Source organism: Periplaneta americana, chromosome 15 (genome assembly GCF_040183065.1).
Source record: "Periplaneta americana isolate PAMFEO1 chromosome 15, P.americana_PAMFEO1_priV1, whole genome shotgun sequence".
NCBI lineage: Eukaryota > Metazoa > Arthropoda > Insecta > Blattodea > Blattidae > Periplaneta > Periplaneta americana.
The window spans coordinates 108,069,918-108,085,293 of NC_091131.1; the positions used below are offsets into that span (position 1 = coordinate 108,069,918).

Sequence of the window (15,376 nt, forward strand, 5' to 3'; positions counted from 1 at the left end):
GTTATAGTCACAGAATAACTATTACGGTCCACAAAAGTTTTCAGTCCATCTCTTCATTGAACATCCAGTTTATCTCCTGCCCCTAGGTTGGTAATGCAGGCAAAAACAACAATAATAATAATAATAATAATAATAATAATAATAATACCCTACCCCATTATCTCCTGGCCTAGTTACCCCATTGTCTCCTGGCCTGGTTACTTAATGGTATCACTTGTGAGATTCAGACCTGTCTTCGGACATTTGACTAAAGAATAATAATAATAATAATAATAATAATAATAATAATAATAATAATAATAATAATAACAATAATATTAAATATTTATGGAAATGATAACAACATAAATTTCTAAAATGAATTTCCAAGGCTTACACAGAGACCAGAACTGCTGTCGAAGATATTGTGGGAAGTACAGTATTCAAATGAAGTTCGAAGTGAAATTTGACCATTTATGATGTACATACTTAAAACAACATTGAGAGGGTTTCTGTGGGATATTTAAAGTCCACTCCCAATTTTCTTTCATCATTGCTAATAATATCTCTTTCATCTTATTCCCTCCTTGACTCCTCACGAGATAAATATCCACACCAGATAGAAAATTGTGCAGAAATAAATACTCGACTTACAAATGCTAATTGTAAGACATAAAAATTTTAAATGTAGCATAAAAAAACTCCTCTCTATTAGTACTTAAATAGTTTTTCTAATTGTAATTAAGACAAGCCAGATGCGACACAGCTTACACTACGGTATGAGCAGGTTGGTAAATTATAAAGCGTACTTCGATTAGGTAAGTGTCTACTATGAATTGTGTGTTGTATTAAATGTCAGAAATAATCAATTATGGTAAAGCAGGCCGAAAACAGTATGTTTCTATTTTGTGTACAAATTTAATTGATGACAAGTGGATTACGGAGAGCCGTGTCAAGTACGTGTGATTCAACAGCGTAAAAGATCACCTCGAGTTTTACGCTTTTTTGTAACATTTTTATGCCCTTAAAAATTCGTATTTGTAGCTAATTTCTTGCATTTAACCTTTCTTTTATAGTATTTCTCCCTGTATGAACTTTTTAAGGATGGTTTCAACCTGATGGCTGTAAGATTTCTTTGTTAATAGAAATAAAAACTTGCACTTTCTATATTTGTGCTTCAGGTAATGACCGCTTGGAGTGCCTGGCGAGAGGGTTCCGGGTCACTGACACCAGGGGCACTGTGCTCTTCTCAGCGGACAGGAACGAAGTCGTCGTGGGGGCAGAAGTGCTCAGGGTCACAGGTCAGTGCTATGGAATAAAATATTTATCTATGTATAGTAGAACTAAGCCAGTTATACCCAATTCTAGTTTGTACATAATTATGCACAGATCATAGCAACATTTAATTCAATTACATATAAATTAATTTTGAAACGTATTTAATTGATTTTAAGTAATTCGCTTTTGTAAGTAATGATTCTTTTAAAATCGAGTTTGATTTGTACAGTAGTGGCAAAAAAACCCGGACCGACCTTTGTAGCTGATTTCAGAGCCTTGTTCACTCCAGAGCACGATAGACTGGTAACTAAGACTTTCGAGGTTCGAATCCTGCATGGGAAGGATTTTTTTTTTGTTCCTTATTCAAATTTATTCCCAATACTTTTGATTGCAGCGATATTTCACTACTTAATTAACTTATTATTCCCAGAACATGAATTTTACCAGCAATCGAAAAGCATTGGGAATAATTTGAATAAGGAACAAAAAAAAAGTTTCCTTCCCAGGCAGGATTCGAACCACTAAAGTCTTAGTTACCAGTCTAGCGTGCTCTGGAGTGAACAAGGCTCTGAAATCAGCTACAAGGGTCTGTCCGGTTTTTTTTGCAACTACTGTACGTATTTTTCGCTTTCATATGTAATAAAGTTTCATTTTAACTTCACATGATATGTCTTGTAACTTTCAATACATTTTAATGATTTCCCACAATCCTCGAGGTCAGCTGAGGGATACGGGCAATACTCGTGTAAGACATGTGACAGTGAAGACCGCTGTCTCTTCACATCTCAAGGTTACGTGACTCGAAACGATAAGACAGAAAACTCGCACAGTTCAGGCTCCTCTTTACATGCTAGATTATCTTCCTTTTCACGGTATATGTTCCAAACATATGAAATCAGTTGAAGGTCACTCATAACCTGTCTATCATGTGTAAAAAGAATAACTACTAGCTAGAAAGACAAATTTATCTATGAAAGTAGTAGACGAAAATCTCAACAAAACAAAAAATTGAAATTGCAGGAGGTCTATAATAAACATGTGTAATATAACAAATTAATAATAAAGATATCTTAAAGTTTGAGTTCATGAACAAAGAAAAAAAATATATTATAGTAAATGAATACAGTATATTTGTATTAAACATTCAAATTCTAGTTACATTCTGTCGGTTAAAACATGTTTGTAAGGTATAAGCTTAAAGAATCCCTAAGTTCTCCCAGTTTTATATGTTTTGTTAAATGACTCATAGCCATTCGGTAATTATGTTATATTCAAACGTTATTTATACGTAGTTCTTAGTTGTGCGTAATTTAAATAATTCCCCTTAAGTTACGTATAACTCAATTTTACTATATTATATGTTGAGAGTCAAAAATATTAGAAAGAGTAAATTATTTTACATATCTCGGATACACATCTTTTTTCAATGAAGTAGACATTTCACAGAACATTTCTAAATACACCAAAACAATGAGAATAATTAACAACATTGTGAAACCTTCCCTTGTATAAAGGCATACTAGAGTTCACCTATATAAGACCTTGACGAGACCTGTACTTCGTTACGGCAGTGAGGCATGGACATTGAGGAAGAAAGACGAAAGCAGAATAACGGCTAATGAAATGAAATTTATGAGGTATACTGCGGTATATACGAAATAGAATCACAAACGCAATGAAGATGTAATGGAAGAATTATAACTAGAAGCTGTAATTAATCACGTAAAACATTATCGGAACAACTGGATAAATCATCTGCATCGCAGGCGTAGAGATAGAATCACAAAAGTTATGCTCCACTATCGTCCAAACGGGAAGAGATCTCTCGTTCGTCCAAAGAATCGCTGAACTGAAAATTCAACTGTGAAATTGTAACAGGTCATATGGCTAATACTTGAAGGGACGAATAAGAAGTCGAAGTAGAAGAAGACTATATCTTCGCGTCGACATTTCACACTACTTAGGTAGTTCAAACATAAACATGAGACTAGGGACACGGTATCTACGAAAGGAAAATAAATCTCAGCTCACCTGCAAATCGAATTCATGTTCGCTGAATTTGGAGCTTGAAATGATAAGTAGAAAAAATTACTTTCATCTGTTTTCATTTATTCGTTCCTGAATAATAACGTAGTAGTGACCTTGCTTGTTACTGAATTCAGAGTTCTCGGGTTCAAACCCGATAGAGGTCAAAGGATCTTTAAGAGCGATAAAAAAAAGTAGATTTACGACATGCAAAAGATCCCCGTACTTTAAGAGATAGTTTCAGGCAAATTTACACGACATTCAGAGTTGACGTAAAAATTCAACTCCGAAGATGACACAATAGTCTAGTTCACCGCTATGAAGAAGTGATCAACGCATCTGACTATTAAACTGAAAAGCCCCAATGAAAATCTCGGTCGGGACAATATATCAGATAAAATTTTTTTCCAAGAATTTTCTCAACCGTCTGAAAGGGAAATCCGGACTCTTTCTGGGCGATTATTCAACGGGGTTTATTTCATCGCCATAATGACTTTATTTTCTGGATGTAAGTGTATAGTGAACAAACTTATTATATAAATCTCGAATGCAGAGCGATTAGAAGGTTTCGATGGTTTGTATTTGGTATTAATTCGTCTGTCTCTTCTACTGGAAGAGAAAGTTCTCAATTTACGAAGGTTAATTAGGAATCATTTCATAAACTGCGTTAGAGATTTTATTGTGGATGGAATATTAGGGTGTACAATTTTAGATTTTATTTCAGTTTTTGTTTTGATCACTCATAGAGTACTCAAAATGGCAGTAATATTTTACCTCTTTATCTGAGAGATTTCACTCTAAATTTTCATATCCGAAAAAGCTTATTTGCAATTTACACGTGCAGGAAGTGACTTTCAATTTGTAAAGACAATATCCTTATGAACAGCAAACGATAGACACTAAAAGTCTCAAGTTTCACATTAATCATTATGTAATTCTAAAGTCTATATTTTCTCACTCTACATTCCCATCATTTCGGTATTTCCTCTCTGCTCCTCTCCAATATAAAATAAGGAAATAATAAGCCTACAATATGCCCTGCTTCTAACTGATCAATGAAAAGTCATGTACTGCATAGAAACTTGCGATCCATTATGAAAGAGTAGAAATGTAGAATTATAGAACAAGTTGTCAGCGTTCCATGGAAGTAGTCCTAATGCAATTTTTGCGTATTATTTTCACGTTTTCTCCCAAATAGTCAATAATAATGGAACATTTGAAGGTCGTACTTGTTTTCATCTAACACGAATTGACCTAAAAAGCTTGCTTGTTATGTTCATATCGTAAATACCTTGTCAACCGCTGATAATAATTTATTTTTTATTGAAATATCTTCTTTTCTAACATGAACCTTGTAATCTTTTTATTTCAACTTCAAACTTATAGCAGCCTAATATAAAAAACATCATTAAGAGAATTTGAAGTAATTTCAACCATCATTTGATTTTTCACAGCAACATAAATCTTTAAAATGCAGGTTTCTCAAAACTTTAAATGTTGAGTTCTTTCCCTTTTGAACTAGGTCGTCGATTTATTCCATTTATTTCTAAGAATATTTTTTCATCTTTATTCATCTACTAGCCGTACCCGTGCGCTCCGCTGTACCTGTTAGAAATAAATATAAAGTTATTACATAATTAAAATAGGACGTTTGATCCAGGGAACAACTTTTACAACAGCGCAAGATAATCTGCTTCGCTCATTACCCATTTTTTTTTTTGCATTGCATTTATTGCATATATATTTTATGTATTTTAACACGATTCAATTGAGCATAGTTAAAATTTGAATTATAAAATAATGGATTGCTAAGCTAACGTACTATTACTGCATACTAAATCAATACACTCTCGTTGTTCGTTAATTCTCTGAGATTAAAATGTGTGTACATAAATAATATTTTAAGAAATACAGAAAACGAATGTACAAAATAGCCTATCAAATTTTCTGTGCATAAGAAGCTATTTTAATCTTATCTGTCCTCGATTTACTCAGACGTTACTGTAATAACATTATAGCATTATGTCCATCTAGAGAAACTACACTTTCCAATGGTGAAATAATAATTTTACAAATCGGTTAATTTAGCTTCTGATATTACTTCATACAAACACAGAAACATTCTCTGTAGGCTATGTTTAATAGCTTTCGATTGTTGATGTCCAAGGCCCCTGTTTCGATTGTTGTTGTCCAAGGCCCTTATAGACGAAGTCATTTGTTCTTAATTCATTGCACCGTCTTAGATGGCGTTATTTTAATTTTAAAACTCATTTATCTCATTAAATATCAGTCCTATCAAAATTTTGTAAAGAATAAAACTTATCGGAAATCATTTTTAAAGAAACTTTTGTTATGTAACTTTTTCACAAAAATCAATAATAAGCGAGATATTCGATTTATTTAATTCAGGCCCCCTTATAACCCCCCTTTCAAATAAAGTATTTTGAATGCCATATAGCCTAAAATCTAAGTTACAACGAACTTAATTTATATTCCAATTTTCATATAAATCGGTTCAGCCATTATCGCGTGAAAAGGTAACAAACATACAGACAGACATACAAACAAAAATTTCAAAAATGCGATTTTCGGTTTCAGGATGGTTAATTATATATGTTAGGACCAGTTATTTTTGGAAAATCGAAAATTACCAGAAAAATTTCGGCTACAGATTTATTATTAGTATAGATTTGCTTCTGTTGTTAACTTTCCTTTACTTATCTCAATTAAACTACAATAACCATGGAGTCCGTAACAAAGTGTCTTTCTTATTAAGTCAAGTAACCAAAGTCGAAAACATTTCCTCACGGAAAAATCATGAAATAATTATTGAAAATTTGCAGAAATGTCCCAAGAAAACCCACAATTAATTTTGATTTTCTAAGATGTGTCAGTTGTAGATTTAAATAAATACAGCAATCAAAACTCCAGTGTCATGAGCTATTATTTGTGTTGCAGGCGATGGCGGCGCTATTTTTGACGGCACAGTGCAAACGCCACTGGTGAGAGCCGACTCAGGAAACGAACTCAGGTCAGTACAGTTTGTATCTTACCACAGAGATGTATTTTCGGTGAAGAAAAATATATTCAAATCACACAGATATTGAAGGATTATGTTCGGCTTGGTATATCAGAATCGACTTATAGCCTAATTTCTCATTTATGTCATATTGTAAGAAGAAACAATTTTGATTAGAAGAATTTCTTCAACTAAAAGACAAGAAAGTGTCGTACGGTGAAATGTTGTATTTTGTAGCCAGATCAAAACGTCCCCTCCCGTAAACGGATGAAGACATGCGTCTTGACCTGACTATGGCTATTGAATGAGATGAGAAAGACGAATGATATGATATGAAATCTAAATTCTTTTTCTACACGGGATGGGAAAGGAAAATGGACCGTGACAATGAAAATTCCAACCTGGCATTTGCCTACGTAACTGTGGAAAACCACGGAAAAACCACAGCTAGGTTGGTCGGTCCGGGAATCGAACCAAGGATCTCCCGAATGCGAGTCTCATGCAAACCATGAACAAACTCGCTCGGTTATATTTCTGTTAACAAAATATATAATTTTTACATTTTATACATTTGTAAATAGGCCTATATTCGAAATAAATTGAATCTATTTTCAAAGAATATAAATTATGTCAAGAAACACAATACAATCTATTACTAATTCTAAACATGTTTCTAATTCCTCCATATTTTTTTCAGTACACACAACCGTAGCAGAATTTTGGCAGCTTCTTAGCGAATTTCGTGTTTCTGAGTTGGACATTCTGGTTGATTAGCACCCCATTAAAAACACCGAAGTATAATAGAATAAAAATTAATTACTTCGCACCTATAGTTCTCAGATGAATTTTATTGACTAGTAGACACTGAGAATTAAGAAGAAAAGAAGAAAAATGATGAACTCAAATAGAGGGGCAGACGGCATGCTTAAACCTATTTATTCAATGTTAGAGATGTTAAAAACACGTGCTACAGCAGAGCCCTCGAAAATGATAATATTATGTAAAGTCACAAGACTTCCCCTTTAAAGAGAAAAAAAGAGATGAAATTTATAATTTCCGATAAACATACATGTACAGTACCTTCACAACCTTGTCACCATTTCGCTTTCTTATTACAGCAAACCTATTTCAAATAAACATGTTTTGGAATCCTTGATACCAAAGAAGTGGTTTTGAACATGCCGTCATTCTGTTTCTCTGTGTCCGTCTGTCTGTCTCTGTACAAGGGTTTCTTCCACACTACTGTACAGATTTTGTTCATATTCAGTACCTAGCTATGAGTCATTACTATTACTAACAGCGCGCTTTACGAAATTCAGCTAATGGGTAGCAGTCCTGCCTTGCACTGTGATGATACAAGTTCAACTCCTTCTAGCCTTTGTGGAAATGATGCTGAGATGTTTTATCTGGGTTCTCCTGTTTCTCCTCATCCTTGTCATCATCATTTCACCAACACTTTACTATCCTTCTTCACTCCGAGAAGTCAAAAGCCAGGCCTTTATAACACATACAGATAGCAAAAAAAAGAACAAGTTGTACATATTTTATGTAATTATTATTAATTATTATTATTAATTTATTATTAATTTATTATTAATATTTGTGTGATGAACAACAGCCAGAGGCCAAACAACAGCCAGAGGCCAATAATAATAATAATAATAATAATAATAATAATAATAATAATAATAATAATAATAATAATAATAATAATAATAATAAGAATAATAATAATAATAATAATAAGAATAACAATATTAATAATATTAATAATAATAATAATAATAATAATAATAATAATACTTACTTACAAATGGCTTTTAAGGAACCCGAAGGTTCATTGCCGCCCTCACATAAGCCCGCCAGCAGTCCCTATCCTGTGCAAGATTAATCCAGTCTCTATCATCATACCCCACCTCCCTCAAATCCATTTTAATATTATCCTCCCATCTACGTCTCGGCCTCCCTAAAGGTCTTTTTCCCTCCGGTCTCCCAACTAACACTCTATATGCATTTCTGGATTCGCCCATACGTGCTACATGCCCTGCCCATCTCAAACGTCTGGATTTTAAGTTCCAAATTATGTCAGGTGAAGAATACAATGCGTGCAGTTCTGTGTTGTGTAACTTTCTCCATTCTCCTGTAACTTCATCCCGCTTAGCCCCAAATATTTTCCTAAGCACCTTATTCTCAAACACCCTTAACCCATGTTCCTCTCTCAGAGTGAGAGTCCAAGTTTCACAACCACATAGAAGAACCGGTAATATAACTGTTTTATAAATTCTAACTTTCAGATTTTTTACAGCAGACTGGATGATAAGAGCTTCTCAACCGAATAATAACACGCATTTCCCATATTTATTCTGTGTTTAATTTCCTCCCGAGTGTCATTTATATTTGTTACTGTTGCTCCAGGATATTTGAATTTTTCCACCTCTTCGAAGGATAAATCTCCAGTTTTTATATTTCCATTTCGTACAATATTCTGGTCACAAGACATAATCATATACTTTGTCTTTTCGAGATTTACTTCCAAACCGACCACTTTACTTGCTTCAAGTAAAATTTCCGTGTTTTCCCTAATCGTTTGTGTATTTTCTCCTAACATATTCACGTCATCCGCATAGACAAGAAGCTGATGTAACCCGTTCAATTCCAAACCCTGCCTGTTATCCTGAACTTTCCTAATGGCATATTCTAAAGCGAAGTTAAAAAGTAAAGGTTATAGTGCATCTCCCTGCTTTAGCCCACAGTGAATTGGAAAAGGATCAGATAGAAACTGACCTATACGGACTCTGCTGTATGTTTCACTGAGACACATTTTAATTAAGCGAACTAGTTTCTTGGGAATACCAAATTCAATAAGAATGTCATATAATACTTCCCTCTTAACCGAGTCATATGCCTTTTTAAAATCTATGAATAACTGATGTACTGTACCCTTATACTCCCATTTTTCTCCAATATCTGTCGAATACAAAAAATCTGATCAATAGTCGATCTATTACGCCGAAAACCGCACTGATGATCCACAATAATTTCATCTACGTACGGAGTTAATCTCCTCAAAAGAATAGTGGACAAAATTTTGTACGACGTCAACAAAAGTGATATTCCTCGAAAGTTACCACAGTTGGTTTTGTCCCCCTTTATAAAAATAGGTACAATTATGGACTCCTTCCATTTTTCTGGTACAATTTCCTTTTCCCAGATAGCAAGTACAAGTTTATAAATTTCGCTATATAATGCACTTCCACCCTCTTGTATTAATTCTGCTGGAATTTGATCGATACCTGGAGACTTGTACTTTTTCAGATATTCTATCGCAATTTTGACTTCTGAAAGCGTGGGTTCGGGTATAAATGACTCAGTAGTTTGTATTTCAATTTCGTCCCGATCATTTCTATTTGGCCTATGTACATTTAGTAGTAGCGCAAAATAGTGTTTCCATCTGTTTAGGATTGATGGAGAGTCTGCAAGCAAGTCACCAGTCTCATCCTTGATCACGTTTACCCTTGGCTGATATCCGTGCTTAAATTCCTTTATATCCTTATATAAATCTCGAATGTTTTTATTCTTACTATTTGTTTCTACCTCATTTAGTTTTTCCTTCAAGTAACCTCTCTTTTTATTCCTAAGTGTACGACTTGCTTCCCGTCTTTCATTGAAATAATTATCTCTCTTCTCCTCAACTGGATCCTGTAAGAATTTCAATTTTGCCTGTTTCCTTCTTTCTACTACCATGCAACAATCTTCATCAAACCACGGTTTCTTTTTCTTAGTTTCATAATAACCTATGCTCTGCTCAGCTGCAATTTTGATACTATCTCTGATATTTTCCCACACGCTATTAACATCTAATTCTTTCTCAACTTCGTCGGAACCTTCTAAAGTGGCAAACCTATTCGAAATTTCGACCTGATAATTTTGCTTAGCTTCCTCGTCCTTTAATTTCAAAATATTGAATTTAGTAATATTAACTTGTTGCTCTACTCGCTTGGCTACTGATAATCTTTCTCTTAATTCTCCAATCACCAAATAATGGTCAGAATTACAGTCTGCACCCCTGAAAGTTCGAATATCTACTATACTAGTATGTCTCCGTTTATCTATCAAGATGTGATCTATTTGGTTGTGTGTCAATCCATCTGGAGAAGTCCAAGTATAATAATAATAATAATAATAATAATAATAATAATAATAATAATAATAATAATAATAATAATAGTTGTCTGTCGAGTTAGCTCTGTACTAGCGCGTCTGCCCCAGACTAGTCGACCCGGGTTCAATCCGGCGAGATTAGGGATTTGCGGGTAAAATTTCTAAACTCGGGACTAGGAGAGATGGCGGATATAACTTCTAATCATTAGATTGTGCATCAATATGCTTGGGTTAAATCTCAAATCTCTCGGCAGTGCAGATGAAGAGAAGACATATCTCTTCTTAAGAGATGCCTGGTATCCACAAAAATGATCATTCAGTTTAAATACACTGTTATTTATATTAATTAGTGCTATATTATTATTATGTTTATAAAGGGCAGATATTTTGCCCTTGAATAGAAGAAATATATATAAAAATTTGTCTATTTTGAGAAAAATTAATTTTGAAAACTGTGGTTTGATTCACCTGCGAATTTACAGATACGAAGTACCACTTCTTAGATATCGATATTTCACTGTTGATAGTGATTAGTACGTCGGACGGTGACATTATTCCTAGCGGACCCCTTGGTGCTATTCGATAGAAGTAGGCTATGTGCCGGCACCAGTTTTCCCTTTCTCCCTTGTTATTCCTCACCCTCATCTTCATCATCATTATCATCATCATCATCATCATCATCATCATCATCATCATCATCATCACCACACATTCCATACATTACACTTACACGAACACTTACACATACATTCATCTTAGTACACGACATAACTCTCCACAGATATCCATCATGTACGGCGTAACCCGCCGAAGTGGTGTACAATAGTGTGGAGTGAAAATGTGAAGTTTGTGGAATCAAAATGTAATACCAGGGAAAAGTTGTGGGGTAATATCATAAAGAATAATGCAAAATATATTTTCTCTAGATTAATATTTAGAGGTGCCCCAAGAGCATCATATTTTGAAATTTTCACAAAATTTTGAGGTTCAGATTTTTAGCGAGAGAACGTTCTCCTGTGATTTAATCTGAACAGGATACCAGGAACATGTTAAAAAGTACATGTTAAAAGATTCGACATATTTTTGGTCCCCTGTTGTTTCAACTTGAAGTGTCACAAAAACCTCACGTTATAAGAAAATTGAGAATAACCACAAAACTCTTAGTTATGATATAATTAATGTAATATAATTAATGGAAATTCAGTCTTCTTATGTTGCAGGGCATTTAAATCAGAATATCTCTAATTAATACAAGAAATCTGGCCTTCTACCTTGTATTCGCAAAGCCAGAGGGGCTGAACCCATCACAATTACCTACCTATCATGACGTAATGAAATATTATCTATGGGTCAAAAATGAATTAAAATCTGACTTAAAAATCAAAAGAATCTACTCTTGGAGAGATTTCAGAAAGAGTTGCTATCAAAACTAAGGAAATCCAGGTAAAGGCATAAATTCCGAAAGTCAGTCATACAAGATTATTACAACTGATTCGTGCTTACCCATGATCAATACACAAACTTATGAAGCCTTGTAAGAAACGACATAGTGACGACAACTAAAATTACAACATTGCAAAATTCAAGGAAGAAACAAACAAATTGTTTGATATATGCAGTTGCAAATGCAAAAAAATTAATACTGTAGACCTAATTGTGATAAAGAACGCCGTGTTACAAAACAAGAAAGAATGTTTTACTAGAGCAAAGAACAGAAAGAATAATGATAATTGGACCTGTTGATTTAGTTACCACTCAGAAAGAAATGAAAAAGAAAAGAAGAATAAATTCTAACCAAAAAAGTAAATGAGGTGAAATGGAATTTTTGCCATATGTAAAATACTATATATTTTGTCTCTTTGGATCCCCTGAAAAATACTGTATACTGGAACCCCAATTTAGAGTCTTCCAAATAAAGTTTAAATATATGATTTTACAGCAATTCAATTGCTATGTAATGAAAAACGAAATAATAGAAGAATTATACAAAGAAAAAAAAATATAATTTTAAAAAGCTTCAAAGCCCTTAGGGCACCTCAAAAATTAAATATAGAAACTCCATATTTTCCACATTCCTAAGTTAAGTGAAAATACCGATTTTTGCAACTATTACATTTAGAAAACAGATAAAAACAAATTCATGTATAGATTCACTCCACCCTATTGTAAAACTTAAAAATGGATCACAATTTTATTCTGTCATCTATCCTCAAAATGTGGAATCCGAATCACGTAAGTGAAGTGGGTAAGCATTGGATAAACACATATAATCATCATCATTATCCTTGCATGTATTGGGCATAGTGGCCCGTTACGGTCTCTTGCCAACGCTTGAACAGTCTGCCCAAGGATCTCTTGCCCACAGGATGGTAATTTAAAATTTGGCGTGGAATTCTAGAACAAGGCATTCTGATGACATGTGATCTCCAGTTTTGTCTGTATTTCTGTAGGTATTCCGTAATCGGTTCAATCTGCAGTTCTTTCATAATGTCAAAATTTCTAATGTCATCCATTCTCGTGTATCCCGCTGTACGACGCATAAATCTCATTTCTGCTGCCGTTAATTTTTGTGAATCAATATTACGAATCGTCCAAGCTTCACTACCAAAACAGAGTATAGGTCTGGCCAATGTTTTATAAATTCTGGTGCGCGTGTGTTTTTGTATAAGGTTGGTTTGAATATCTGGTTAATTATCCCCATTGCTCTGTTGAATCTAATAATTTTCTCATTCAGATCTTTTTTTCTTCATATGAAATTTGGTAACCGAGATAACTAAAATTGTTAACTTATTCGGTGATCTTATTATTGATGCAAATCTTGCTACGGACTGGTTCCTTTCCTAAAATATCCATCATTTTAGATTTGTCAGTTGAAATTTCCATATTGAAACTTTCTACCATTTGATTAAAGTTGTAAACCAAACGTTGTACATTATCTTCTGAAGTTGCCATAAGCACAATATCATCAGCAAATAATAAGGTATCTATTTGGGACAAACGACTTAACGGTATACTTCCATGTGGTTTCAATCTCCATTCCTTAATAATGTGATTCATGGATATTATAAATAACAGAGGAGATAAACTACAACCCTGTCTCACTCCTTGATGTATTCGTTTCCATTCTGAATATTTGTTTTCAATCCTAACCTGTATATAATTATTATAAATATTGTAAATGAATGAAATAGCCTTTGGATTTCCCGTGAAGGGCTATGGCCTCCTAAAAAGGGGAGCTCTTTAGAGATCATGCGGTGAGCTAATCCGCATGACGGTAGGTTCTGTTCTATATAAGTTTTTTTTCATCGTTCGTGTGTGTACTCTTGCACTCTCACTCGATACTTGCAAACTGTAGCGATCTCCATTCTTCTCGGTTCTTGGCTGTTCTGGACCACAGGGGTCCAGCTAGGCTCTTGAAGAAGTCCGCCCATCTGGTCCCAGGTCTTCCTCGCTTTCGCCTCCCGATGCGTGGGTCCCACGTGGTGGAAATATGTGCCCATCTGCAGCCTTGAAGTCTCGACACGTGGCCTCCCCATTTCCATTTCAGGCGCTCCCCTTGGTGTGCCATGTCTCTGGTGTTTGTCATCTGCTTGAGTCTGGTATTGGAAATCTAGCTGTTATTAATTGATTTGTAATACCATCATGTGCTAAAATATTCAATAATTTGTTTCTATCTACTCTGTCGAAGGCTTTCTTCATATCAATAAATGCACATATAATAATAATAATAATAATAATAATAATAATAATAATAATAATAATAATAATAATAATAATAATAATAATAATAATATAGTTAAGAGTAACATTATCCGGGAAGAATGCATATGAAATATGTCGTGAAAAACCTAAGGTCATATTAAATAGAGAATAGCGAGAGATAGACGCGCAGTGAGATAACGAGTGGGGCAACACTACATCTGTAAGGCATCTATGTATGACTCGCTACGCCAGTTTGCGGAGAGAATTAAGGAGACAGTGTTAAAGAAAGTACATATTATATTTTATTGACTTAAATCTAGTATAGATCATTGGAATTTTCTTACATTCCTGTTAATTTGTAAAAGATATCTTCAAGAAATGGCATAATCTAGCCACATACAGTAGCATGACGCGAAATCAAGGATTCAGACGATCAAGAAAACACACAAAATAAGCGACTCAGCCAGTTCATGGGGAAAGAAATAAACCTTTATTTCCCTACTCAGAGTGAAAACAGTTTCGCTCATTCGTGACAGAAAAAGTAGGAAATTAATTAGCCACAGCTAAGGACCGTGTGAATTATATGCAGATATTCTATGTAAACAATTGTAACAAATAAATTTGGTGCAAGTAGACGATGAGAATGAAAGTGGACGTGAATCTGATTGCTGAAGTTGACTTAAAACGTCTCAGAGACAGACAAAGAGAGCGGAGGAGGCTGTAGAATTAGTATTCTCTTTAAATACTGTGTTTTACTCCATGACTTTGTGATTTTTAATCTAAATCTCAACGTCTTATCTAATGGTCTAGTCAACATCTGGCGCGAAAAGCTGTCGTAATGCATCAATGTCTTTTTTTGCTCTTTCCTCGTCATAAAAAGAGATGCATTGCTGGGGAATTTAATAAGCGGAACAGATTGGCGCTGAGGAAATGAGGGGTGAAGGAAGCGCGCCTATTAAGGACTTCCAAAACTTCTGCTCGGAATCTTCTTCTTCTTCCTCTCTCTCTTTTCTTCTTGACTGTAATGTAAAATATCAGCTCACCCCAAATGTTCTTTGCTCCAGCTTTTTGCTGGTTTGTTGAGAAATCTTTGCAACTGTCGCACCAGAAAATAAAGAAAATATTCCTTTTGTTTCATTCTCTCCTCAACCCTCTCACCTTCCAGAGGGTGTGTGACACGGAATAACAAACAAGGCTGGATCCTGGCAGGAC

General features: G+C 34.3%; 1 protein-coding gene across 3 annotated transcripts in view; it reads left to right on the plus strand.

Annotated features, from left to right (window-relative positions):
* The window catches only part of Scgdelta (sarcoglycan delta), a 436,735-nt gene that overhangs the window by 342,840 nt on the left and 78,519 nt on the right, over positions 1-15,376 (plus strand). For all 3 annotated transcript variants that reach the window (XM_069847984.1, XM_069847983.1, XM_069847982.1), the window contains exons 6-7: positions 1,161-1,280; positions 6,241-6,313. In XM_069847984.1, coding sequence (XP_069704085.1) covers positions 1,161-1,280; positions 6,241-6,313 — 193 coding nt within the window. The remainder of the gene's footprint in view (positions 1-1,160; positions 1,281-6,240; positions 6,314-15,376) is intronic.